Source organism: Grus americana, chromosome 1 (genome assembly GCF_028858705.1).
Source record: "Grus americana isolate bGruAme1 chromosome 1, bGruAme1.mat, whole genome shotgun sequence".
Lineage (NCBI taxonomy): Eukaryota > Metazoa > Chordata > Aves > Gruiformes > Gruidae > Grus > Grus americana.
The window spans coordinates 76,961,295-76,985,821 of NC_072852.1; the positions used below are offsets into that span (position 1 = coordinate 76,961,295).

The 24,527-nt window shown below is 47.1% G+C and overlaps 2 protein-coding genes across 7 annotated transcripts in view; both read right to left on the minus strand.

Moving 5' to 3' along the window:
- The window catches only part of LOC129206357 (lactosylceramide 4-alpha-galactosyltransferase-like), a 30,132-nt gene extending 5,859 nt beyond the window's left edge, over positions 1-24,273 (minus strand). The window contains exons 1-3 of one of the 5 annotated variants that reach the window (XR_008577097.1): positions 24,153-24,273; positions 9,799-11,005; positions 4,918-5,032 (exon numbers count right to left, since the gene is read on the minus strand). Coding sequence is in view for 3 of the 5 variants with exons in the window: in XM_054825416.1 (XP_054681391.1) it covers positions 9,878-10,960 (1,083 nt within the window). In the remaining 2 variants the exon portion in view is untranslated. Of the gene's footprint in view, positions 1-4,917; positions 5,033-9,798; positions 11,006-13,414; positions 13,491-22,711; positions 22,800-23,734; positions 23,877-24,152 lie in introns of those variants that run through there. The other 4 variants (XM_054825416.1, XR_008577099.1, XM_054825406.1 and 1 more) reach the window with 4 other exon arrangements.
- On the minus strand, positions 753-24,285 carry LOC129206382 (lactosylceramide 4-alpha-galactosyltransferase-like). Of its 2 annotated transcripts, none has more exons than XM_054825457.1 (2): positions 24,153-24,285; positions 753-2,028 (listed from the first exon to the last, which is right to left on the minus strand). In XM_054825457.1, the coding sequence occupies exon 2, from the start codon at positions 1,986-1,988 to the stop codon at positions 939-941; it is 1,050 nt and encodes a 349-aa protein (XP_054681432.1). In that variant the 5' UTR covers positions 1,989-2,028; positions 24,153-24,285; the 3' UTR covers positions 753-938. The 2 variants fall into 2 exon arrangements, with proteins under 2 accessions (XP_054681432.1, XP_054681438.1); XM_054825463.1 differs by lacking the exon at positions 24,153-24,285 and adding an exon at positions 23,735-23,920.
- Positions 24,286-24,527: the final 242 nt, after the last annotated feature.

A 24,527-nucleotide genomic window follows, 5' to 3' on the forward strand; every position in this document is an offset into this window, starting at 1 on the left:
TGAGGAAAAAGGGTTGGTGTAAGTTAAATCTGAGTTGCATTACTGTGAGTTGCTTATTATTTTACCCATGTAACAGTATGAGGCAAATAAACCACCAGGAAATACCCCTAATCACTGACAGCCTACCAACTGTTTTACCACCAGTGCTACCTTAAATACATTACTCGAGTGTTGCAGAGGTGCAATTTAGACAAGGACAATTACTACTTCCAAGCAGCGACTCGTCATGAGAGTATTGTTCTCAATACCTGTCATGTTTCCCCACGCTGGTAAAAGAACTGCTTTTGGCTATTTCTTTTCCTGAAGAGGACCAGAAAAGATGGCCTGTCACTGTGGAACATCAAACAGTAGAAAAGATCTTTGAAATTAAGTACCTTTGGAAAGCAAGAAAAACTTTACGCTGAGCCAAGCAGGGATTGAAAACATCTTCCATTTCTTAAAGCAATTTGCATATGCTCGCAGTCTCTCCCAAAACACCACCAGCCACAAGAATCTTTACCTCCTGGGGAATTTGGTCCTAAGCTCCTCTAAACCGTGTCCTATAGCACTAGCTGGCATTTATTCACATACTTAGAAATGTTACAGAGGGCAAGCCAAGGGTTCCTATAGCTGTTGAAACTACACGAGAGGCTTTACAGACCTCATACAATTGAGGGAACAGCCACAGAGGAGCAACTGATGGGCACCAATGAACAAGTTCACCCTTCCCCGCAGCATCAAGGGCTACTGAAGGACAACAAGAGAGTCCAAACTCGGGTTCTAGTGTATATTTGAAGCACGTGGGATCTGAGGCAGATATCAGAAATGGTACAAAATCGCTGAGCAGTCACACAGAATACCTGCTCCGCGGGCTAGAAACCAACTCTGTGGAAGGTGACAGGCACTCCGTTTCCCTCGGGTTGGGGAACTTCCCAGCAGCCAAGGGCCTGCAGGTCACATTACGGCTCTCCAGAGTCCTCCTTCATCTTCACATATGTGGCAGGGCAGAACTGAGAATACAGCTGAGCCAGCAAAGCCTGGGACGTGATCTCTAGCTTTGTCCCGTGGCTCAGTTTGTTCCATACATGCAATGCATAGGTGTTCTTAAGGAGACTGTGAAGCTCCGAGGAGCTGATGGTACCAAATAACTTCTTCCAGTTACTCCAGTGAACAGGATAAAAGGCTTCTGGGGAGAGAGCACGCACTCCTTTGCAGTTCATGTTGTTCTGGATATTACTGATGGAGCACCACTTCTTGAAGACACGCGTTAAGAGTCCTGGGCCCTGGTGCGCCCAGATCCAGCCATTGTAGTTATTCACAAAGTCCTGCATGCAAAGCGCCATGAACTCATGCTTGGGTGCAAAGGACAGAAAGGCCCCATTCAGTAGATTGTTAGCCTCAATACCAAGGGCATTGGTGAGGTTCTTCAAGTTCCTAAGCACAATGAAGTCTGTGTCCAGGTAGATGCCACCAAACTTCCACATGATGGTAATTCTGCAGGCATCAGAAAGGACGGGTAAGTAATAAGGTTCCTTCTGGTGCTCAGGCTGCAAGTACCACTTTGCCAGAGGCGTCCCTGCGAAAAGCTCTGGCAAGTCCAGGGGCCGGATTTCCACATTGGGGAAGCCGCTGAGCAAGGATAATGCCCAGTGGTTGGGTAATGAGGCGTTCCCACTAGGCAAACCTTTCATGAGCACCACGACCCTTGTCCCAGGGTGCGTCCTGGCTGCTGACTCCACAGAGCATGTGAACAGGTAACTTGGGTCAGTTCGCTCCGAGGTCTCCACAAAAAACACGTCCCCTGGTGGAGGAGGGGGCCCACCGGCGGTGGGATGGGGAAGGTAAGGCAAAAACTGTGTAGGCCAGCTGTAGAACTGGCCCTCAGCATCCTCCTCACTTCTCCAGTAGAACATGACAGAGGTCAAGAACACAAATGAAAAGGTGATCAACAGAACCCCGAGCCTGTGGCTCAGCAGCCCTGTGGTCAGTTTTGGCAGGCAGTTGGACATCCTGGGCAGTCTTGCTCCTGTTGGAGCCTGCTCTCGTGATCTGAAGGGGAGGAAAGAAAGAAAAGACACTGACAGGCAAGGCAGCAGACCACAAGCCTTAGGACAGTGCCATAGCAGAGCAGAACTCTCTTCCCTTCACCTCAGGGCAGTATGCTTAAATTATGCCTTTTGGTCATTTCTGAAACAATCTCCTGGCTTCTCTGTATTGTCACAGGGCCTTCAGGTCAATGCACAACTGAGGGGGAAGCAGCGAGGAGGATTCTGGCTTTCTTCTGCCTCCCTCTGCTCCATCTCCAAATCCCCATGCTCCAGAACAGAGCTTCAGGAAACAGCAAAAGCTCTAATGTCTAACCAAACAGACAGGAAACAGGACAGAGAACTCAGCTGGCACAACGCCATTTCTCATTCACCCCTGGTTACTGCAGCTATGTCACATACTAAATGCTCCATGAAGCCAGAAAATGACTTGTCAGCCACACTGGGAGGTTTCCAAATGCAACAGCACACAGCCACCACTCTCCACTAGGCACTGGGGCTTGGTGGACAAAGGAGAGGCAGCCGATACACAAATCATCAGCTCTGGGTTCCCAGAACATTTTCTTCTCCTGCAGAGAAAGGCCAGCATATGCTGGGGGTGTTACAGGTAGGGGGGGGAAAGAAAAAAAAAAAGCCGCTCTGCTTTTTACATACCTATTTCTCCCTCCCTCCACACCACAGCCTGTTGAATCCTGTAAATCATTTTACCTTGATAAACCATAGAAAGGAGCGTTGGTTCTTCCATGTCACAGGAAATCTGGTGCTCTACCTTCCTCTGAAACTGCCAGTCCCACTCAACAGAAACTGCAAATACTACTCACCTGTCCCTGCTTTCAAGACACCACAGAAGTCACTGCTCAAATTTTGAAGAGGCTAGTGTCTCTGGGAGTGCCTAGAACTCTATGGTCTGGCACTTCCTCCTTGTGAGAAGAAAAGGTGGAAGGTGGACTCTGAACAGATGGAGATAACATGCAAATTAGGGAGGATGTGACACCATATATTCAGCTAAGACATTGGCTGACAGGGGGGTCATGCAGCTGATGGGTCTTGCGGCTGTGCTGTGAAGAACTCATCTAATTAGGAATGAAAGAAAAAAAGGGAAAAAAGGAGGAAAAGGAAAACACTTTTTGCTACACTTTAAGCTTTACACTGTGGCAGGAAACCATTTTGCTCTTTAGATTTCTGCTCCTTTGTGAGGAATTCCCAGTGCTCACGCTGCTTGGGTGGCTGCCACAAAAACTGAAGTGAGAGTTTCAGAGACCTGCCACCTTGAACCCCAGGACTTCCGCTCTGAATGCTCCTTTGAACACACACTCTTTTGACCAATTACTTTACTCATCCCTTTGGGAATACTCACTTTTATGCAGGATACTTCATTGCATGGCTTTGCCATAGTATGAGGCTATGTTTTTGATTTGTGCTACAAACAGTGTTGATAAGAGAGACATTTTTATTATTGTTGAGCAGTGCTTACACAGAGTCAAGGCCTTTTCTGCACCTCACACCACCCCACCAGCGAGGAGGCTGGGGGTGCACAAGAAGTTGGGAGGGGACACAGCCAGGACAGCTGACCCCAACTGACCAAAGGGATATTCCATACCATATGACATCATGCTCAGCAATCAAAAGCTGCGGAAAGGGTTTGGGGACATTCAGAGTGACGGCTTTTGGGTTCCCAAGTAATCATTACACATGATGGAGTCCTGCTTTCCCTGGAGATGGCTGAACACCTGCCCGCCCATGGGCAGTGGTGAATGAGTTCCTCATTTTTCTTTGCTTGCGTGCACAGCTCTTGCTTTACCTATTAAATTGTCTTTATCTCAACCCATGAGCTTTCTCACTTTTACTCTTCTGATTATCTCCCCTAACCCACCAGGGGAGGAGCAAAGTGAGCGAGCAGCTGTGTGGTGCTTAGCTGCTGACTGATGCAAAACCATGACACTAATGGAGCCCAGCAGGGTGTTGGCCGCCTTTGCCACCCACAGCTGCATGGAGTCATCTCTCAACTGTTGCATCTCTCTCTGTTGAACTTCATGAGATTCCTGTTTGCTTGTTTCTTCAGCTTATTGAGGTCACTCTGAGAGGCAGCTAAACCACCTTCTCTATGAAACACTTCTCCCAGTTTTGCATCATCTGCAAACCTGTCAAGGTTGCAGTCCATCCCATCATCATCAAGGTCATTAATGAAGACATTACACAGTACTGGCCCCAGCACAGATCCCTTGAGTGTACCACTAGTTACTGGCTTCCACCTGGATTGTGTGTCACATTACAATCCTTCAAGTCCAGAAGTTCAGTCAGCTTTCAAATCCATCTCACTGTGTTTATGCAGTGCGCATTTCATTAGTATGTTTACGAGGCTATTACGGAGACTGTGTCAAAAACCTTACTAAAATTGCAATAAACAATATCCAGTGCTCTTCCCCATCCACTGAGCTGGTCGTTTCATCATAGAAGGCTATCAGTTTAGCCAGGCATGAATTCTCCTTTGAAATCCATCCCAGCTACTCCTAATCTTGTCCTCAGTATGTTTGCAAATGACTCCCAGGAGGATTTGCTCCATTACCTTTCCAGGGGTCAAGGTGACACTGACTGGCCTACAGTTCCCTGGATCCTCTTCCTTGTACTTCTTGAAGATAGGCAAGAAAGGAGTGACTTTTCATTCTTTCCACTTCTGATTTCTATGACCTTTCAGCATAACAAAGAGTGGTCTCACAATGACATCAGCCAGCTCCCACAGCACTCATGGATACATCCCATCAGGTCCCATCATCTGTCTGTGCATTCAGTCCTGACATGTATTCCATGGACATGGTGATGTGCAAGGGACTGTAGTGTGCATCCCACACAAGGAGAGATTACAGTGTAGAGAAACATCCCCAAATTCCTCTTACCTGTAGCCAGATGCAGAAATTAGGTTTGGTTTGCTTCAAACTGATCTCTGAACTCCCTTTCAATCTCTCATCTCCTCCTGACCTTCTGCCTCTCTAGCAGGCTTCCTATTCCTTCTGCAGTTGGAAAACAACAAAATAACGTTGGTAGCTTTAATATCTTTTGTTCATTGGTTTTTGAAACGATGTTTTCTATAGACTAATGGTGTTTTCATATCTAACTCACCAGACTTTATGCGCCTAACTAATTCCCCTTCCCCAGACATAGATTCCACTTTGTGAAGAGTACTTTCTTCTCATACGTCTACCAACACACTGCAGAGCCATGGCAGCTGCTATTTGGCTCCATCAGTTATAGACAAATTTAAAGATCAAGATCTCAGCTTCAGCTGTAATGGCAGGGTGCAGCTGAAGTGACTTCCTCCTGTAGTTTTCTCTTTTGGACTATGCCCTTTCATCTGAGTTCCAGGTGTGGTTACAAAGAAGGTACCAGTGAGACCACAAGCCAAGTGGACACAGGGAGTGGTCATAAATACTTAAGAGAGATGAACCTGAAGTACATAAGAAAGACCAGAGTGCCAGTGTACACAAATGGCATATCCAAACAGAACATGTGGAGAGCTTATTTTTCCCCTTCTCTCCTGCTGAGGACAAACCAGCCCTAGGCAGACCTCAGCTCCCAACATGTATATGATTAAGGCAGGTAACAGCACTTTCCCCCAAGAAAGGGTCTTAACCTGCTTTGCACCACGGCCTTCCTGGACTACACATTTTGGGAGGAGGGAGAAGAAACAGGGAGGAGAAGAACAGGGGAAAATAAAGAGCCCTACAGAGCATTACTACCTACTGCATGTCCTAGATCCCCTCCAACATAAGAATTCCTGGCATAGGAGCGCTCTCAGCCAGCACAGAGAAAATAATCATCATTCAGTTTCTTCCCAGGAGACCAGGTCCAGGATTACCCTACTGATCCTTCCTTACTCCTCTTCTGTTGCACTGTCCAATTCTGAAACTCCAACCCCAGGCTTCTCTCTTTGATGTACTGCATACCTGTGTACCAGCTAACCTTCATGAGCTCAGGGACAAAGGAGACAGGGCAAGAAACAGCTAGTGCCTTTGCATCATCCTTGACTGCATATCAGTAATGAGGAAGGCACAGGCAACTATTTTTTATCTCAAGGGAAAACTTTCCCTGGCTCTTGACTCCAGGAGTCACAATAAAACACCTCTGCACACCAGACCCCACCAGTCCTTTCGCAGCCTCTCAAAATGCTCCCCTGGAGTTCAGGGTCTTTAGATTAGGCTCTGAATGGCAGGTGGGGAAATGAATGGCTGCAGCACAAGCTTCCCACTTTTAGGTCTACAAGAGCACAGACACTGTTACTACTACGGGAGGCTATAGTCCAGGGGAAAAGCAACACAGTTTCTCATGAAGTTTCCTATTCCATAAAATCCAGACCTTCAAAGTGAGACTAAAATGCCTTGCTTCAGATACATTGACGGTCATGAATAACGGCGCAATACCTGGTTTGATTAGGAATCAGTACCACACACTGCTTTCCTCTGTTCTCTCTACTCAAGTCCCAAAGATGGCATGTGGTCATGGTCTGCAGAGCCTTCTTTCCACATGCGCTTATGCTCAACTTGTCTTATGTTCATTCCACATTCCTAATTTTAGTGAGTCAGTTAAGGATACAACTTTAAATATCTTTTCTGCATAATAATTAACAGATTGCTCAGACTTACCACCAACGCCTCACAGAACAAAATGGAACATCTTGGCAGAAAGAAGTAATAGTAAAAAACTTTATTTTTATTTTTATTTTTTTTCCACAAGACAAAGGGGAAAAGGCCAAAGGCTGCTTTGGTTTGATTTTCTCACCAAACCTCAGAACATTGACTCTACAGGGGAACAAACCAGAGAACTACAACAACCACAAACCCCACTCCACTTATCCAAAAAGGCACTTTCCTAGAATAAGCAGTGGTACGTCAAGCCAGATATTCGTTGCAGTGGGTCCCAAATGCTCCCATAATCAATTTCTGGTATTTGCACAGTAGAGTCCCCAGTTATGGCTTTATGATCACCAACCACCATTTTACCATCTCTGGCAGGGGTTCCTAGCTCACTAATATTTCTGTTTAGCCCAAAGGACCCAAAACAGAAGGAACCAGTAGAAGGAGAAACCATGCCTCACTGACCACACACTAGGCCAGGGCAGACAATTTTGCATCTGCTTCTAAAGAAAGCAGTGAAAAAAACCCCACAGAGTAGTTACAGTGGGAGTAGGGAGTGAAAACAGTATCCATTTATACCACTTAGCGTGTTGAAGAATACTTATACAGTCAGGAAGATCTGCAGTTTCCCCACAAAGTCTTTGTTTTTAAAAATGTTCAGTGTTGGGAGAGCTGCAGACATTCAAAATCCTGAATGCCTCCAGGATATTCCATAAAACTGGGCAAAACAAAGGGGAAGCACTACATACATACATGCATGTGATGCCAGCCACTGGAGAGGTGTTTCCAGCACCTTCTTCATTCCAGAGTAGCTACTTGTGCACGAACTTCAAGCTCTGCCCAACTCACAGGCAGGTAGCTTTCAATCAAGGCAGCACTGGCCTCTGATCAACACCAGACAGCTCAGCATTAAAAAAAAAAAAAAAAGTATGCACCATCCTTAAGCTCCCATGGCCATGTTCCCTGAGGGACAGGGAACTGTTTTGTAAAAGCAATGGGCAATTTGTCTTTCTCATTTTTATCACCAAGAGACAAATAAACCTGAGACAAACAGAAAAATATTGCATGCACAGTCTTTTACGGTTTTGACCATTGCCTTGGCTAAACTGAGAAAATCTCACGTTGCATATGGTTGACCTGGGAAACAGAAGAGGCCTCAGACAACTGCAGATCTAGAAATCATTTGACTCACACTCAGAGGACTTGCAGGAAGCACCACATGAAAGAGCTGTCATTTTGGGGCCAGGTGACATTAAAGATCTGACTGACTCGTGGTCATCAAAGGGGTTATTGGACTACACCACTGCTGTTCCTAGGCATTAGAAGAGGAGGCACACTGGAGGCAGAAAAGATTTTACAGTGAGATCATAATCTTTTAGCAGTATAGGAGAGCGAATGGCCACTGCTCTGTTCATCTGCATTAATCCTATTGTAGTACCAAGTTCATGTGCCTTAGTGATCCCCTTTAGAGCGTGGTGGGGACCAGATGTAATAATGCTGATGGTCTCAACCTTATTCTTGTTTCTCACTGCTCTTTCTCCATTATTCTCCAACACAAACTGTAAGAGCATTGTCCTGGTTTTTGGATAGGATAGAGTTAATTTTCAGAAGAAGCTGGGAGGGGACACGGCCAGGACAGCTGACACAAACTAGACAAAGGGATATTCCATACCATATGACGTCATGCTCAGTATATGAGGGGGAAGCTGGTCAGGGAGGAGGAGTCACTGCTCTAGAATGGGCTGGGCATTGGCTTCTGGTGAGCAAATTGCATTGTGTATCACCAGCTTTGTATATTCTGTTATAAGTACTGTTGTTATTTTCCTCTCCCTTTGCTGTCCCAGTAAACTGTTGTTAGCCCAACCCATGAGTTTTACCTTTTTCTTCTGATTCTCCTCCCCATCCCACCAGGCCAGGGGAGGAGCAAGCAGCCATGTGGTGCTTAGCTGCTGGCTGGGGCTAAACCACAACAAGCATCAATATGTCCTTTTGGCCATCAAGGCAAGGGACAAGTTTTCTCTCACAGTTTGTCCAACAAATTTGCCTCTGTTGTGGGAACCCTCAAAGGCACAACAGCACTTTGCAAGAGATAAGTTAACTTTCTCGACTGCAATTCAGAAAAATGCTCAGGGAGGAGAGTAAAGCTTTCCACTACTGCCCTCCTCAAGACCTCCCAGGAGAGTTTTGTACTCCAGGAGTACTCCCGGCTACTTGAAGAGGTCCACCATAAATGACTCCTAAATGGACTTGAATTTAGACAGTACAGGTTCCCTACCAAGCTCTCTGTAATCTTGGAAATACTTAGAAATACCATGCCTTTCCTTTAGGATCCAGCCAAGTGCTGAAAGATCTGGTGCATCTTAGATGCAGCTATAGACATTTGGTCACAGAGACAAACTCAGTGTAAAAGATAGTTCAGCTCTTCCTGTGTCAAGTGCAATGTAAGGTGTGATTTGGATGAGCTCTCCTGCTCATCGCAGGGTGTTAATTTGCCACTACTATAAAATAGATCATTGCTGCACAAGAGCTCCTTCTAAATGAGCTGGCCTCAGGTCCTCATGTCCTGATTCACACCAAACTTCCACGTCTTTAGATCTATGACATTGAATAGAGACTGCAGTATCCTACTCCCTGCTCAAACCAGACATGAGAAAGTCTCCTCTGCCAAAGGCTTCAGAAGAGAAGGGAATGAAAAGAAAAAGTTACTTTAGCCCTTTATTTCTTCTCTGTTTTCCTCTACATTTCTCTCAGGACACCTCCTCTAGCATATCCTTAACTTGCTCCTCAGCTGTTGTTATTTGCTCTCCCATCCTTTTGTTGCTTTGAGGACTGCACTTCAGAAGTCCTGAGAATCAGGCAATGAGACACGCATTTCTACAAAGGCCTCTTCCAGGTTTACAGCCATAGAAAGGGGCCTTCCTCCTCTGAAAGGCTGATGGAGACTGCCACAAGTGGCCCAGCACTTGCTCCACTCCTGACATTTCTCTACCTGACCAAGCAGAGCAGAAGCAATGTCCTGCAGAGAAACAAAATGTTGCTGGTAGGCAGTTAAAGTCAAGACAAAGAGCTGCACAGACATCAGCTGAGGCTGCAAGCTCCACCTACACCCCACAAATTACTTTTATCCTCAACTCCCACCACCTCACTTCAAAAGGAGGTTCATTTGTGATGGAACAGCTGGAGAGTTGTGGGCTCCTGGGCAACATCTTTTAGCTGACGCTTGAGTCACTGCTGTCCAGAGTCCTTCTTCATGATGTCGTACGTGGCAGGGCAGAAGTGAGAATGCAGTTGAGCCAGCAAAGCCTGGGATGTGATCTCTAGCCTTGTCCCTTGGCTCTTCTTGTTCCATACGTGTACCGCGTAGGTGTTATTAAAGAGGTGGTGAAGCTCCGAGGAGCTGACCACTTCAAAGTATTTCTTCCAGTCCTGCCACCGAATGGGATAAAAAGCCTCACGGGGCAGAGCACTCACTCCTTTGCAGCTCGTACTGCTCCGAAGACTCCTGATGGAGCACCACTTCTTGAAGACACGTGTTAGGAGCTGTGGGCCCTGGTGCCCCCAGATCCAGCTGTTGTAGTTATCCACAAAGTCCTGCATGCAAAGCTCTATGAACTTGTGTTTGGGCTTAAAGGACAGAAAGGCCCCGTTCAGTACATACTTGGACTGGGTACCAAGCACATTGGTGAGGTTCTTTAAGTTCTTAAGCACAATGAAGTCTGTGTCCAGGTAGATGCCACCAAATTTCCACATGATGGCGATTCTGCAGGCATCAGACAGGATGGGTAAGAAATAAGGCTCCCAGCGCTGCTGAGCCTGCAAGTACCACTTTGCCAGAGGTGTTCCAGAGAAAAGCTCCGTCAAGTCCAGGGGCCGGATTTCCACGTTGGGGAAGCAGCTCAGCAACGAGAAGCCCCAGTGGTTGGGTAATGAGGCGTTCCCACTAGGCAAACCTTTCATGAGCACCACGACCCTTGTCCCAGGGTGCGTCCTGGCTGCTGACTCCACAGAGCATGTGAACAGGTAACTTGGGTCAGTTCGCTCCGAGGTCTCCACAAAAAACACATCCCCTGGGGAAGGAGAGGGTCCACCAGCAATGGCGTGGGGAGGAGAAGGCACAGAGTGAGCACAGTGGATCTCAACAGGCAAACTGTAGACCTGGCCCCTGCCCTTAGGGTCCTCTGTGATTCTCCAGTACAACATGATGGAGGCAAAGGACATTAACTTAAAGGTGAGGATAAACAGAGCCCTGAGCTTGTGGCTCAGCACCACCCTGGTCAATTTTAGCACGTAGTTGGGCATCCTGAGCATTCTTGCTCCCGTCGGAGCCCGCTCTCCCAAGACAACTGTCGTGATCTGAAGGGGAGGAAAGAAGAAAAAGACGTTGACAGGGAAGGCAACAGACCACGAGCCTCCAGACAGTATTATGGCAGAGCCACATGCTGAACTCTCCTTCATACCGACATGCTTGAATTACACCTTTAGGTCATCTTTTAAAAAGCATCCTGGCTTCTCCATGCTGCCACAGTACCCCATCAAAAAAACACAGCTCATGTTCAGGTTGTGAGGTTGTGTGACAAATCTCATCTGCACACCCACAAAAAGCTCAGAGGGACAATGGCAGGAGGGAGAGCCCAAATATACCCTTCCGGGCTACTCCCAGGCCCATCTGCCCAAGCTCAGAGAAGCACAATGGCAGGCAGGATCCTGGATCAAGGACTCTGGAGGAACCAGCACCTTGTCTGGGCCCCTCCCAGGGCTGTCCCAGCATCCAGGCACTAGACCCATCACCACAGTCACCAGAAGCAGCTCTCCAGATCTCCTTGCAGACTAAGGGGATCACTGCCTACGGGTGGTATATATTATAGGGTGCAGGGGGAAGAACAATTTGGAATTGCACAGGACTTCTTATGAGATATTTTGCCAAGGAACAAAAGGCGGGGCAAGAGAGAGGTTTAGGTGATTTTGAGAGGAACAAGAGTGAGGAAAATAGAGGTGTGAGGGGATAACAAGGGCCAGATGCAGGTAAATACCTTGATGGTCAGTACACTTGTCTGGCCATGCCCTGTGTCTGATCAGTGCAGTCTCTTGTCTTCTTAAGTTCCTTTCTGACTCTTTTCTGGGTGAGTACTTTCAATTCTGTGTGCACGTGCACATATCAGGGTGTGAATGCAGCAACTGGAGTCAGACCACAGGTCAGAGGGCCCATGTGTCTATGTTGCCAGCAACTGGAGTGAGTGTGGGTGTGCAAGTGTGTGATGGCTAGCAAAGATCAAGTGGACCAGCCTGTGAGTATGCAAAGTGGCCTGGGAGCCAGGAGGGTGTGTGGGTCTCTAATGGCCAGCTCTGGATCTGAGAGCACCTGTGCATCTCTAAGGGCAAGAGCACAGGGGGGTCTGCCATGGGACATGTGAAGTCCTGGCCAGCTCTGCGTGTGTGTACACACATTTGATGGTCTGTCCTAGCAACTGGATTAGGGCTGCAACCTTGGGGACCTGTATGTCCAGGTGCCAGCAACTGAGGAGACTGGGATCCAGGGGCAGCTACTGGGCTGAGTGTCTAAGGCCAGCTGCTGAAGTGATCCACCTTGTGCATATGTCTATGTATATTCTCACTTGTGGACTTCCATCTTGTCCAGCCAGAGAGGGGAGCAGGATGAGGCTGTTGGTGCTACCTGTGTTCATGTGGGTGCTCTAAGTGTCTGCCTGTGATTTGTGTGGCCAGCCATGTATATGCAATATATATATATATGTACTGTATATGTGTGCGTGTGCCTGCTGAATACATCTTCAGCCTCACTACTGGCTGGACATGGAGCAGCAGTCTCAACTCTCTTAGGCTGTTGGATCTGGTATGATATATTGTCCTCTAGCAAAGGTTACTCTCCTTCAAAAACAAAACATGGTCAAACCTCTCCCTTTGTTTATCACAAACCAAGACAGACCCTTACTTCCCTGGATGCATACGGTGCTCACCACTTGTAAGTAAATACAGCATTTATTCAATTTTGTCTTCATCAGTGCATTATTTTCAAATCAGACATGTACAAGAATAATCTTAGATACTGGGATTTTAGAGATTCTCTTTCATCCTCCAGTTTGCTGCCATACTAATGATCCTGACACCTGACAGTGAGTGGGACAGCTGCTTCTGAGTTTTATGTCCCCAGAGGAGAATCACCTGTCAGCCTTCCCCAAAACTGAGAACTTATCTAAACCCCCAGTGCTAACACCTGTTCCCATCAAGAGGGCTCAGCTCCCAGAATGGTACTTGTTTCCCTTCCATTTATTCCTCGATAACCACCCTCTGTTCCATATTTGCCAAAGATCCACAGTTAACACTTTCCTTCACTGAAGAAAATCGTATTTTCCCCTTCTTTCACCATTTAAAGCCACACTTTGTGAAAGAGAATCAAACATTATAACTGTTAAGCCTTCAGTACAGCAGTCATCTTTAAAAGACACATTCTCCTCTGTTCCCACCTATTCTACCCACAGAGCCAGGCCTTCTTTAGAAATACGCTCAAGTGCGGAGGGACACCTATAAACCCTGCCAGGCAGTTGAGCTGGGATACACAGTGCTATTTCTGTTTTTACAAGCCTAGTGTGACTTTCCTGTCCAGCCCCCAAGTTTAGATCTCTGAAGTCCAAAGTGTAGATTTAACCATGAAGAGATGTGCTGCAGCAGATGGAAGAGTAGAGCCGAGCTTATCTCCCAGGAAGTCCAACAGCTTTTAACATTCTGAAATAAGGTGTGTCAACGCACAGTCTAATTGAAGGGTGCTGTCATCAATATGCCAATGCCTTCCTCAAAGCCTGCATAGTCAAAGTGGTGCCAGGTTCTTAATAAAGAAAAAAACACAGTAAGGTTTCACAAGAAATATAGTCTTTAAAGAAGAAAAATTGAAAGATGGAAAACATTTTAGTGTCTTCTCTGCTTTAATCCCTGTTTCCCTTTTGGTGAAAGTTTGCATAATTTAAAAGAAATAAAATTAATACAATCCAACAGTAAAAACAGAAGTTTTGTGAGACAAATCTCAGGCAGAATGTAATAGAGAACTACATTATGCCTGCTACAGATGGCTACAGGTCAGCTTAATAACAGAACACAATTTTCCATTTCAGATTAATCATTCTTCAATTTAAAAAATCCCAGCAGAGATTTTTTCATCTCACAATTTTTTTCCTCCATTTGAACAAAAGCCTTATCATCCTATGATTTTTCAACACATCTTCAGTCTCTCAGAGAGACTGCTTTGGAGCGTTTCTACTCTACCCGTAGACAATGATGCATCATCCGGCCTGGGAACAGCCACGTCACGATGAGTTGCCCTTCCCCTCCATACCCTCTGCTTTCCTTCAGACTCTAAGAGGGTAACACACACTTTCTTTCCATATAGTTGCAAGAAATGGCAAGACCCTGCCATCTGCCCTCCCTCTGGTCTCTCTCTTTCTATCATTTCACTCGTGTTTGGAAGGAAGAAGTGTGAGGGATTGAGATTTTTTTTTTTTAACCACGTTACACCTAGAGTACACAGTATAGTTACTGCTAGGCTAGCAGTACTGCACCAGCAAAGAGTTTGGGGACGGGGGAAGAAAGATGGGTATGCAACTCCACCCTGCAGAAACAGCACCATCAACGGCAAAAGTTTACTCCAGCTCTGCCCCACAATGCATCTTTTACAGTCTGAATATAAGGGTTTGCAAGTAAAGCTGCATCTATTCTATGGTTTTTGCCTACACAACTTGTTCGAGGATCAGCACTCGTGAACACCTGCAACTGGCTGGTGCTGGCCCTTCTCTAGAAAGCTGTACCTGGGAAAATGCCAAAGCACCAACGCAGCAATACAGGAGTACGCCAGTCTCACACATGGAGGAGGAAAACTCTACCCAGATTATATCCCCATAGGGTTTGTACTGTTTGGCCAGGTCATTGCTAAACCACTTTACACTCCAGCATAACGAATATACTGCCATAGGCAAAATGTTCTTGACTTGGGGAATTTCACTTTAATTTATTACAAGTTAACATAAACTTTTAATTACTGATTCAGGTACTGAGAAAAAAGAAAAAGAAAAAAGAAGAAGAGACACCACCAGCCAACAATTAAACAAACACTTTGAGAAACACCTTTCCTCCTCTTCACCCAGGCTTATCTTCAGTCCAACACCTCTCCTCCTCTCCCCTCCCTCAGTCTCAACTTCCCTTGTTTTCACTGCAGGTTACACTCAGTCTGTCCCAGTTCCTTTGATGAGGCAATAGGTGGCACAGGGTCAGTGTGAAATGGCTTCCTTTGGCTGCTCCTTGCACCTCACTTTTCCCCCCATTGCTCCTCTGCTCCAGCATGGATCCTCCACAGCCTGCGGTCCCTTGGTGTGTACCTGCCCCGGCACAGGCTCTCCGTGGGCCACAGTCCCTCAGGGGTGTCCCTGTCCCAGTGTGGGTACTCCACAAGCCACAGATCCTCAGGGGTGTCACTGCCCCAGCATGGGTCACAGTCCCTCAAGGGTACCTCCTCCAGCACAGAGTGCCTCCTTCCAGGAGAGCATCTCCAGCCATGTACCCAACAATGTCCCTTTCCACGTCTCCTCCACTTCTTCCTCCCTTTGCTCCAGACACATCTCTTCATGTATCTCCTTGCATCTCCTTTTGCATGTACTCTTGTACCTCCTCTCACATCCTGTCCTGTGTCTCCTCACATCTTTGCTTTTGTGCGTCCTTTTACTTGTCCTCACACATGTCCTTTTGTGCCTTCTGCCTCATGTCACCTTTTCACATCCTTTTTTGTGACTCCTCATGTCTCCTTTTCCAAATTCTCCCATGTTTGTCCTCATGTGTGCCCTTTTGTGTCTCCTGTTCCTAGCAGCTACTGCCCTTTCTTAAATACATTCAAGCAGAGGCACAGTATACTGCCTAACCAGTTACAGTTTTGGTGTGCAATAGGCTGTTTTCATCTGTTTTGGAGGTGACTGGAACCAGCTAGAACCAGCACAGGGCAGCTCACAGTCCCTTTCCACACAGGTCACCCCTGGAGCCCCCAGCTCCCCAAACCCTGCCAGCTGTACCTAATACAGAGTACCTTGTAATGTTTAAACACACAGAAGTCCCTAGCTTGCTTTTTTCCCCCTGAAAGGGTGAAATCTGGATTTGGATTACCAACTGGTGAACAGTTCTTCACTACCTAGAGCAAACAAAACCAGTTATAACACACATCAGGTGGCTGAGGTAACTGAATTCCTGAATGACTCGTGTATTTATTTCCCTTTGTGGTAACATCTGCTTTCAAAAGTTCCCTGTACAGTTCTTTAGAAATTCTTTAAACAAAGAAAATGAGCAACTGTGACATATCATCATTTACCTACTTGGAATGCAAACAATTTATTGATGGCTTCAAGCTCCAGAGAACTCATTTTATAATTTGCTCAAGCCTATCAACAGCTTATCCTAAACATCTCCTTAGCACATGCCAAATGAGTCGCTACCAGTTAAGCAGGAAGGTAAGGATGTCCCGGCATTGCTACCCTGCCTGTACATCCTTCTTCAGAAAGCAAGGCTTTGTGTTGCAGCTAAACCAACCTAAGGAGAAATTTCCACCAAAAGGGGGATTCCCTCAAGTATCTGAGGCAGAAAATTCCACCTACAACATAAATATGAAGCTTTTCTGAGGTTTAGCTTCAACAGAACAGCTTGACTGAAACACAAACTGAGGGAAGGTTGTTAAGAGAGCACTGCTGCTCCCTCAACACTTCTCCCTTATGAGGAGTGGGGAGATAGCAATGCCCCAGTTTGATTTCTTTTACAGATACTCAGCAGCTGAAGAGGAGAGAAATCTCTCAGGCAGTAAATAGGTGCAGCAGATTACAACAGCTTTTCCAGAACAACAGTGAAAGCACCAGGACAATTACAGGCTCCTCCATGGCAGTGCAAACACCTCTAGGGCTAGAGCAAAAGCTCCATTTCTTCCTATCACATCTGCTGAAGTCTTATCTGAAGCTACAAGATGGCTGATGGCAATACACCACTGAAGTCCCATCCAGTAATTTTGACCGATAAAACAAAGCAAGAGGAAATGACTACAAGCACAAAAATGACTGCCACACCAATGCAAACATGCAGCTGTGTTTGCTTAAAATTCACTCACGTTTTTATGTTAGCAGTGCTTCATGACTAAAAAGAAAAGCAAATATTATTAAGCTCTGAGCAAGGGAATTTCCTGACGCTGTCAGAAAGAGGCGCTTTAAGACTTTGCTGAGACAACACAGAGATGACTTAGCAGCAAACAGGTATCACAGCAGCAAGAGTCAAGAGCCAGGTCCTCCCTCACAGCAAACAGGCTGCACTTTCCCACAGGGCAGGGAACAGATCTGTTGAGCTCATTCACTGTGGTGCACACACCAAGGAATAAACTAGTTTGTTACTTTAAAGTACCTTTAGTATAGTATTTTCTGTGCAGGACAGTGTGCTACATCCCAGCATCAATCACAACATGCATCCCACAAAGTAGCCTTCACATGCGGCCAGATACCTCCTCCTATTCCAGCCCCAATGGTTAGTTACCCATGGCTGAAGCAACATGCTTTTGGCTCAGCAAGGCACAGAGAATGCCATTCAAGAGTTTCCACAAGGCAGACGGGGCTGCAAGTCACTGAAGGTGATATAATAGAAGTTTAGAGCATTTCAACACGTGTCAGGTAAAGTGCTGGTTTTAAATGCTTTGTTAAGTATGCTCCCTAATATTGAGTCCAGGATGTTTTCCCAGATTAAACATTACAAAAGATCCAGAGTCTTTTTGGTGCTGCTTCAAGGAGAAAGTCAAATCTATAATTCCATTAATTCCATTCCTCTCTCCTAACAGGTTTTAGCCCTTGCATTTGTTTTTCTCAGAAAGCCATGGCAAGTTTTTTGGAGGGTGCACCAAAAAAAGCCTACTCTAAAAGCCACTATAAGCATAAGTCACAAGAAAATACACAAAATCTTAAAATCTAAAACTAGTATCAAAGCAGAATTGTCAAGGTAGACCTTTAAGTAACATTTGGCACACCAAAATTAAATATATTAAGCTTGAATCTAGAGCTAGGGGGATTTAGAATAACCAGTGGGTGCAATTCCCATCGAATGCATTTGGTGTTAAGGCCTCCTTAAGTATAACCAAAATAATTAAAAAAAAAAAAAAAAAGCTGCTGAAAGTTTACGTGAATCAGTTCCCAGTTACCGTGTTTCAGAGTGGCTACAGATACACATTTCCTTCCTTTCAAGCACAATGGAAGATTAAAGCTTGCAAAGCTTTCATCAAGAACAAATGAGGAAAAAAACAGATGTACAGACTACACAAGTTGTGAAAGCAAAGCGTGCAGTGTCTTTCAGTCCAAAGACCATACACATTGCTCTGCACTGTCCCTTCACCTTTCATCCTTTCACTCTTAAGTTTGGCACATTTGCCAAGAACAGTAAATACGAAGTGATACTCTGAATTGTTAATATGTGCTGTGAGGAGTTATGGTCAAGGGTGGTCTCTAGAAATACTTGGAGTAAGGCAGTCTGCAGCAGGAAGGTGGACAAAGGACTCTGGTTTGGAGCCATGCTTTTCGGGTCGGTGCCCATACTACAGATGGTAGGCCAGTTTGTGTGAAGCTATTCACATGATCACAGCCTAAAGGAGAAACAGGGGAGCCTTTCCAAAGGGTACACCAGGTACCATAGTTAACGCATTGAAAATGCCTTGACTTTTTACAAAACCTGAATCTAAGTTCAAGTTTCTTGCTTATGAAGGCTTCCCCCCAATACTAATACTGTACGCGTGAAACACCAAGAGATAATGCATTTGATTCTGTTCCCTTCTGCACACCTCATGATAACATGCTATTTGCACTTAGCTAAACCACTGCCTATCAGGATCACATGTAACCTCACTGAAGAAAACACCTTTTATAATTCAATGCTATTCGCACTCCACACAGCATTCACCTAGAGAATTAAGCTACAGGATGAAAAGCAGAGATTTCCAATATTGAAATCCTAACTGCCTGCTTAGATGAATACAGAGGTGAAGTGGAAGAAGTAATTTCTGATTTGCAGCTTTCCCAAAGCCTTCCAAGGAGCTCTGCAAGTGTGAGCTGCACTTCTGCGGCGAGGCCACCAAGGTGCAGGGAGGGAGGGCCCTCTAGTGGGTACCTGCTCCTCACCCCCCTCGGGGACACCTCAGGTTACCCAGAAAGCCCCAGGAAGATTAATTTTCTTCTTAACTTCACAAAAAGCTGTTGCTAGTCTTTATGCTATTTATTGAAATATAAGACTCTATGTGTCCTTGCAAGGGTCTCAAATGATCTTGAGTATTTCTTAGTGAAGCTTCGTAAGCACAAGTAAAACACTACAGCCTGGTGTCTTCCTGAGATTTCTATGCCTATTTCGTGAATAAAGTGATATAAGATTTACTTGCACCTGACAGACACAACAGCAGAACATACTGCAAAGCCCCCAGCACTAGGAATTGTACAGCTGGCCAGCGTTCCCAGCTGCAAAGTACAGCACCCCAGTGATGCAGGAGCTGTAACCTGCCTCCCAAATCAAGAAGTCCTGGAGTAATTTGAAGCACACCCCTCATTTTCTTTTTTTTCAACCTCCATCCCTCCCTCCTTCACAGCAGGCCATAGCCTCTTCACTTCCTCATTGCAGGTCCATCCTTCCCCATGCTGCTCTGCTCCACACCTTCCTCCCTGCTCTGCCATGGCCCTTGAGCCCAGTACAGGAGACATTGGGGAGCAGCAGCTACGTAGGACAGCTTCAGAAATCAGAGATGGCAACAGCAAGCATCACCAACCCAGAAACCCTGAGCTACAAGGGGCAGGACTGAAGATGGAGTTGCTCAACAGAGGAAATAGCACTGTATGAGGCAGCCAGGTTGCAGGCAGGAAACCGGAAGGAGCCGAGAAACATGGGGAAGGCTTCTAAGCTGAGGCTTTCGCCCCTGACATTGCAGTCATGCCTGTGTCTGACCTTCTACCCCATTGATCCCGACCCTGCCCCATGGACTGACCCCCAGCCTGGCTGCAAAGCTGCCTCACCCACATGGCCAGATCTTGTGTGGGGCTCCTGGCTGAGCCCGCTGCACCTCAAGGCTGCCCCACTCGGCTCACAGAAGGCCTGCCTGGCCCCCTCATTCCCCAGTGCCCTCCATGGCTCCCCAGCGTACTGCTGGGGTAACACCATATAGTGCAGGGTGCTGGGCTCCATTGTGCCAAACCAAGGTCCCTGGAGGAGGGAGTGGTGAAGGGTTTCGTCCTGGTGGAAGCACCAAGCAATGCGACAAGTGGGGGGAACGAGGCAAGGTGCCGGGGTCACTGTGGGGCACAAAGGGGAGCAGGAGCATTTACTGGGTAGAGGAAGACTGGCAAAATCAGGAACCCAGCTACGGGGTGTAATCAGACTGGTATCTCTCCCCCCAAAATAGTACAGGAGCACCTTATACAGCATCCTGTGAAGAAAAGTGTCCCACTGTTCTTTTTCATAGAGCTTAGCATCTGGGTCTTCTTTAACTGAAAGAGCAGGTTTTGTACCTCACAGCTTTTAGCTTTCAAGAAACAGACCACATAAACCCCTCATCAATACTTAAAACACAGAATTTGGCTGCAGAAAGCTGCTGGAAAGGACAAAGAGACAAAAGGGACAGATGCTAGCAGTAGATCAGCTAGCGAACTGATACAGCTTTTTGCCACAAACAGCTTTCAAATAGTAGTTTCCTATTACTGCATATTTGTAGAAAGCCATGCACGCTCATTGTATAGTAGGGTTGGAAACTGTGTATAAAATTGAAGCCTAAACATTATTTTAACCCTCACAGCTCAAGCAAATGGCTTGAAAAGGAGCGGCTCTTTGGAAGGAAGTGCGTATACGAGGAGACCACAAGAATATGTAAATCAGAATGACGCCTGGTCGGGAAGTGAGCAAATCCTGTTTATCACCAGTATTACTGCTGCCTACAGGCTTATGCAAGGGCTTTCACAGCACATCTTGCAAAACTGAAAGAAGGCATGGAAGATGCTGTCCTCTTCTACAGGTCAGTCGGATGTGACCAAGCATCCAGCAGCATTAACAAGTGAAGAGATACACTGTATCGGAGCATACTAATGATTATACACTTCAAGTTTAATAGGCCACTGTGTAGTGGGTTTTCCTTCCCCTAATCTGGACAACACTTTCTTTCTCTGTTTTTAAAATCCAGAGACATGCTAAAGAGGAAGGATGGTCCAAGAGCAGCCTTCCTCCTGTGAATGCGGAAGTACTTTCTTACTGACAGAGCCACTGCAAGGCTGAACACATTAAAGATCAGGAGATACATCTTGCACAGACGGCAGGTTTTGTGCAATTATAAAAAACATAATGTGAACATTTTCCTTTTTAACAGAAAAATCTAAATACTGACGTGATTGTACTTAATCCCTCACTCGCAGAGGAGTGGTTGGTTCACAATGCCACAATGCTCATTTAAACTGTTGGGCAGAGTTCCCAGCCCCAGTTTAAGATAAATGTAAAAGCCGGTAGAGACAAACTAAGAAGTCAGTTACAAGTAAAAAGGCAAGTTGGTAACATATCACCTGTTTCCAAGTAAAAGCACCACCCAAAATAAGATTTGTGAGTCTGTTCTGGAATCTGAATGGCCCAGCAATAAGGGGGTTTAAGTGTTTGTTTGGGCAAGAGTGCCTGTGGAGAAGAAAAAGAAAAAAACCCAAACAAAAAGACCCCAGATGAGAGCAGAGAAAGGGATCTCCAAGCCAGAAGACAGAGTACAAGCTTTTAAGAAGCATAAGAAACGCAACCCTTAGGCAGCCAAATGATAGTACTGCTATGCTGATTTACCAAGGGGCTGCCAGTAAAGACAAGAGAGGTGTCCCCAATCTCTCCTGCCATCACAAACTAGAATTTGATCCAAACTGCAACAGCACCGATGGCAAGACGTATCCAACGCTGTATGTGGCTCATCTGGTCTTCCCTCTATATATGGAACAGGCACATCTGTATGATTGTATATGGTAACTGTGCCTGGCAGACAGCAGCTTGTCTTTATACTAATGACCAAACAAATGCAACTAAAGAAAGATGGAAGTAGAATTACTCATATACCTTATGCCAAAGTATCCACTGATGACATGACAAAACCAAGGCAATGGCTAATTGTTGCTAAAGCAAGAGGCCCCACTCCCTAACTCCTTAGGCTCTTCCTTGACACTCCTCTGACCCTACTGTGACCTGCCCTGAAAGCTAAAGCACCAGAAAGCCAATTCTGATGAAGAATTTTATTTTCTTACTGTTTTAGCTCCCAGAACTGGTTTTGCTCCATTGCAGGGTGAGACGGGCACCAGGAGGCTGCCTCATTTTAGTATCACCAAACTTAACTCTGTGGTAACACCAAATTGCACACAGAGGCCTTCACAGTCTACAGCTACTGAACTTGGCCCCATGATACCCCTCCTGTGCAGGAAAAATTTCATTAGAGCCCCTGTCAGATGGAGAGCACCAATGCCTTGAGACCCAGCAGAAATCCTGTGAGAAGAAAAACTTGGGGCATAGCTACCAGCTGCTACCTGAACTACACACCTAAAACTATTTCATAGCAGGCAGATTGCTATTCACCCAGCATCACACACTCTGGCTCTCAAGGATGACTGCCAGTTTTGTGTTGTCACATGAGGGTCATGCAAACAGGAGAAGGACCTTCACATAAGACTCCCTAGTCAGTGGTTCCTCTTACAGAGCCTGTCCCTTGAGATGCAGATGGAATTGCTACAAGAAACAAAAAAGGGGAATTTGAGTTCTGTAATATTTGCTCCATGCAAATATTACAGAACACATTAATAGTAGTGCAAAACCAGTGGAGCTCAGCAGAAGCTAGAGGGGGTCTCTTCTGCGTTAAGAAACATCCAGCCTACGCTGACCAACCTCTCATGCATTAGGAAACAACCCGTTAGTTTAACTGGCATAGCTCGTTCTTAGCCAAAGTTTCTAAACTCGCCTTCTTTCAGCACATTACTATAGTTTTAGGTTACTACAGTTACAAGGGTTACGTACTTTCTTATGCCTCTTTCATAGGGGCTTTCTTCCCCCTCTCGCCACAGCAAGCATTTCTACAGCTCTATTGCGAGTCTCCATCTTTCTTCCTCAGACCTTATTCCTGCTCAGACTCTGACATTTTTCAGGGTACGTCTGCCAGAGAACATGATGGCCAACTGCACTCTCTCCTGTCACCAGTTCTGTTGTCTTTCCACCCTCCCACCCAAGCCAGCCTGTCACCGCTGGCAGAGAGGAGCTGCACATTTCTCCATCCCATCCAACCTTTTTCTCTTCATCCTCCCACCGTGCTGCTGCCATTCACCTGGATCCACAGCTTCTCAGCATTCGACTAGTCCTTCTCAAGTGGGACGGAGCCCTTTCAGTCTGCAGCACGCACGGGCACGATACGTGCGGCTCCCTTCCCCATGGCTACTCTATTCATCCGCACCTTCGCCAGCTCCCTCTGACAGCGATGCCAGCACAGCAGAAACCCTCACAAAGCTGTGTAGGGACCCGAGAGAAGCTCCCATTCACAAACCTCAGCCGAAATACCTTGCCACCACCGGCAGGGATACCCCCCCCCCCGCGTCTGCCTGGACCGTAGGAACTGCTATCTGCAGAGCTCCGACCGGGCACGGCAGCCGCACGGAGCCAGCTCAGAGCTGCCCGGGGATCCCGGCTGAGGGCAGCCCCGCAGCCGTGCGAGGCCGCCGCCAGTCCGCCCCCCCAGCCTGGCAGCCCTCCCGGCCGCTGCGCCCGACGAGGCGAGCGGAGCCGCCATCCCGCGGGGAGGTGAGCTCCAACCCACACGTAAAGGCTGCCCGCAGGGCGGCGGGTGGTCGGGGACACCCTCCGCTCATGGAAAAGTTCTCCGTGGAAAAATACACCTTTCATCCACGAACGAAGCCACCCACCCCCGGCCCACGGCTAACGCGCGTCCCCTCCGCTGCGCCCCGGCGCCGTCGCGGGGTGTGCCGCCCTTCCCGCAGCCCAGCCCGGAGTCCCGGCCGCAGCCACCGGCCTCCCCGCGTCCCGGCTCACCTCCGGAGCCGCCGCTCCGCACCCGCCGAGAAGCACGGCAACCTCCCGCCGCCCCGGGCATCACCAACACCGCCCCCGTCTCCGGCTGGGGCCGTCCGCCTCCTCCCGGGGCCGTCCCGTCGGGTCGGGGAGGCACCGCGAGGAAACGAACCCGTTACTCGCTGGAGACGCGGCCCTGGAGCGGGCGGCTTCCCGCCCCCCCGACGGCACCGAGAAACGGCTCCTCCCTGAGCAAGGCCACTGCTGCTTTGGGGGTAGTGGTTGGAGGGGGGGTTTAACTCATAATATACCGGTTTAAATTGCTGTAAGGGTTGGTTTTTTTCCTCACTCTCTCCTCCCCACCTCCAGGAATTTCTCCTTTACCCCACGGCCGGTCAGGAGCCCGTAATCCGATCCACGCTTTTCATTGCAATTTTACCTGTTGTCACGCTGTGATATATCGAGCGGAACAAGTCACGATGCGTGTCGGTGGTCGGCAGCGCACGGCCCTCGGCCAGTGAGGGATTAAACCGACCCCGGTTAGAGACCTCACGGCCTGAAGGGCTGGTAACTACGGACAGAAGGAGGAGCAGGGGAGGATGTGAGCTTCCTACATCGCTTTACGCCAAGCGGACGATTACAAAGCTAACACGAGTCAACAAAGATGTGAAACTGAGAATTTTGGAGGAAGAGAAGAAACTTGCAGATGAAGCTGCTTACACGTTGCAAAGCGAGCGTCATCTCTACCCTCAGGCAGGCGGAAGTTTTGCCTAAATTATTCCTGGCAAATGATTGCTTAACAAGCTCTTAACGA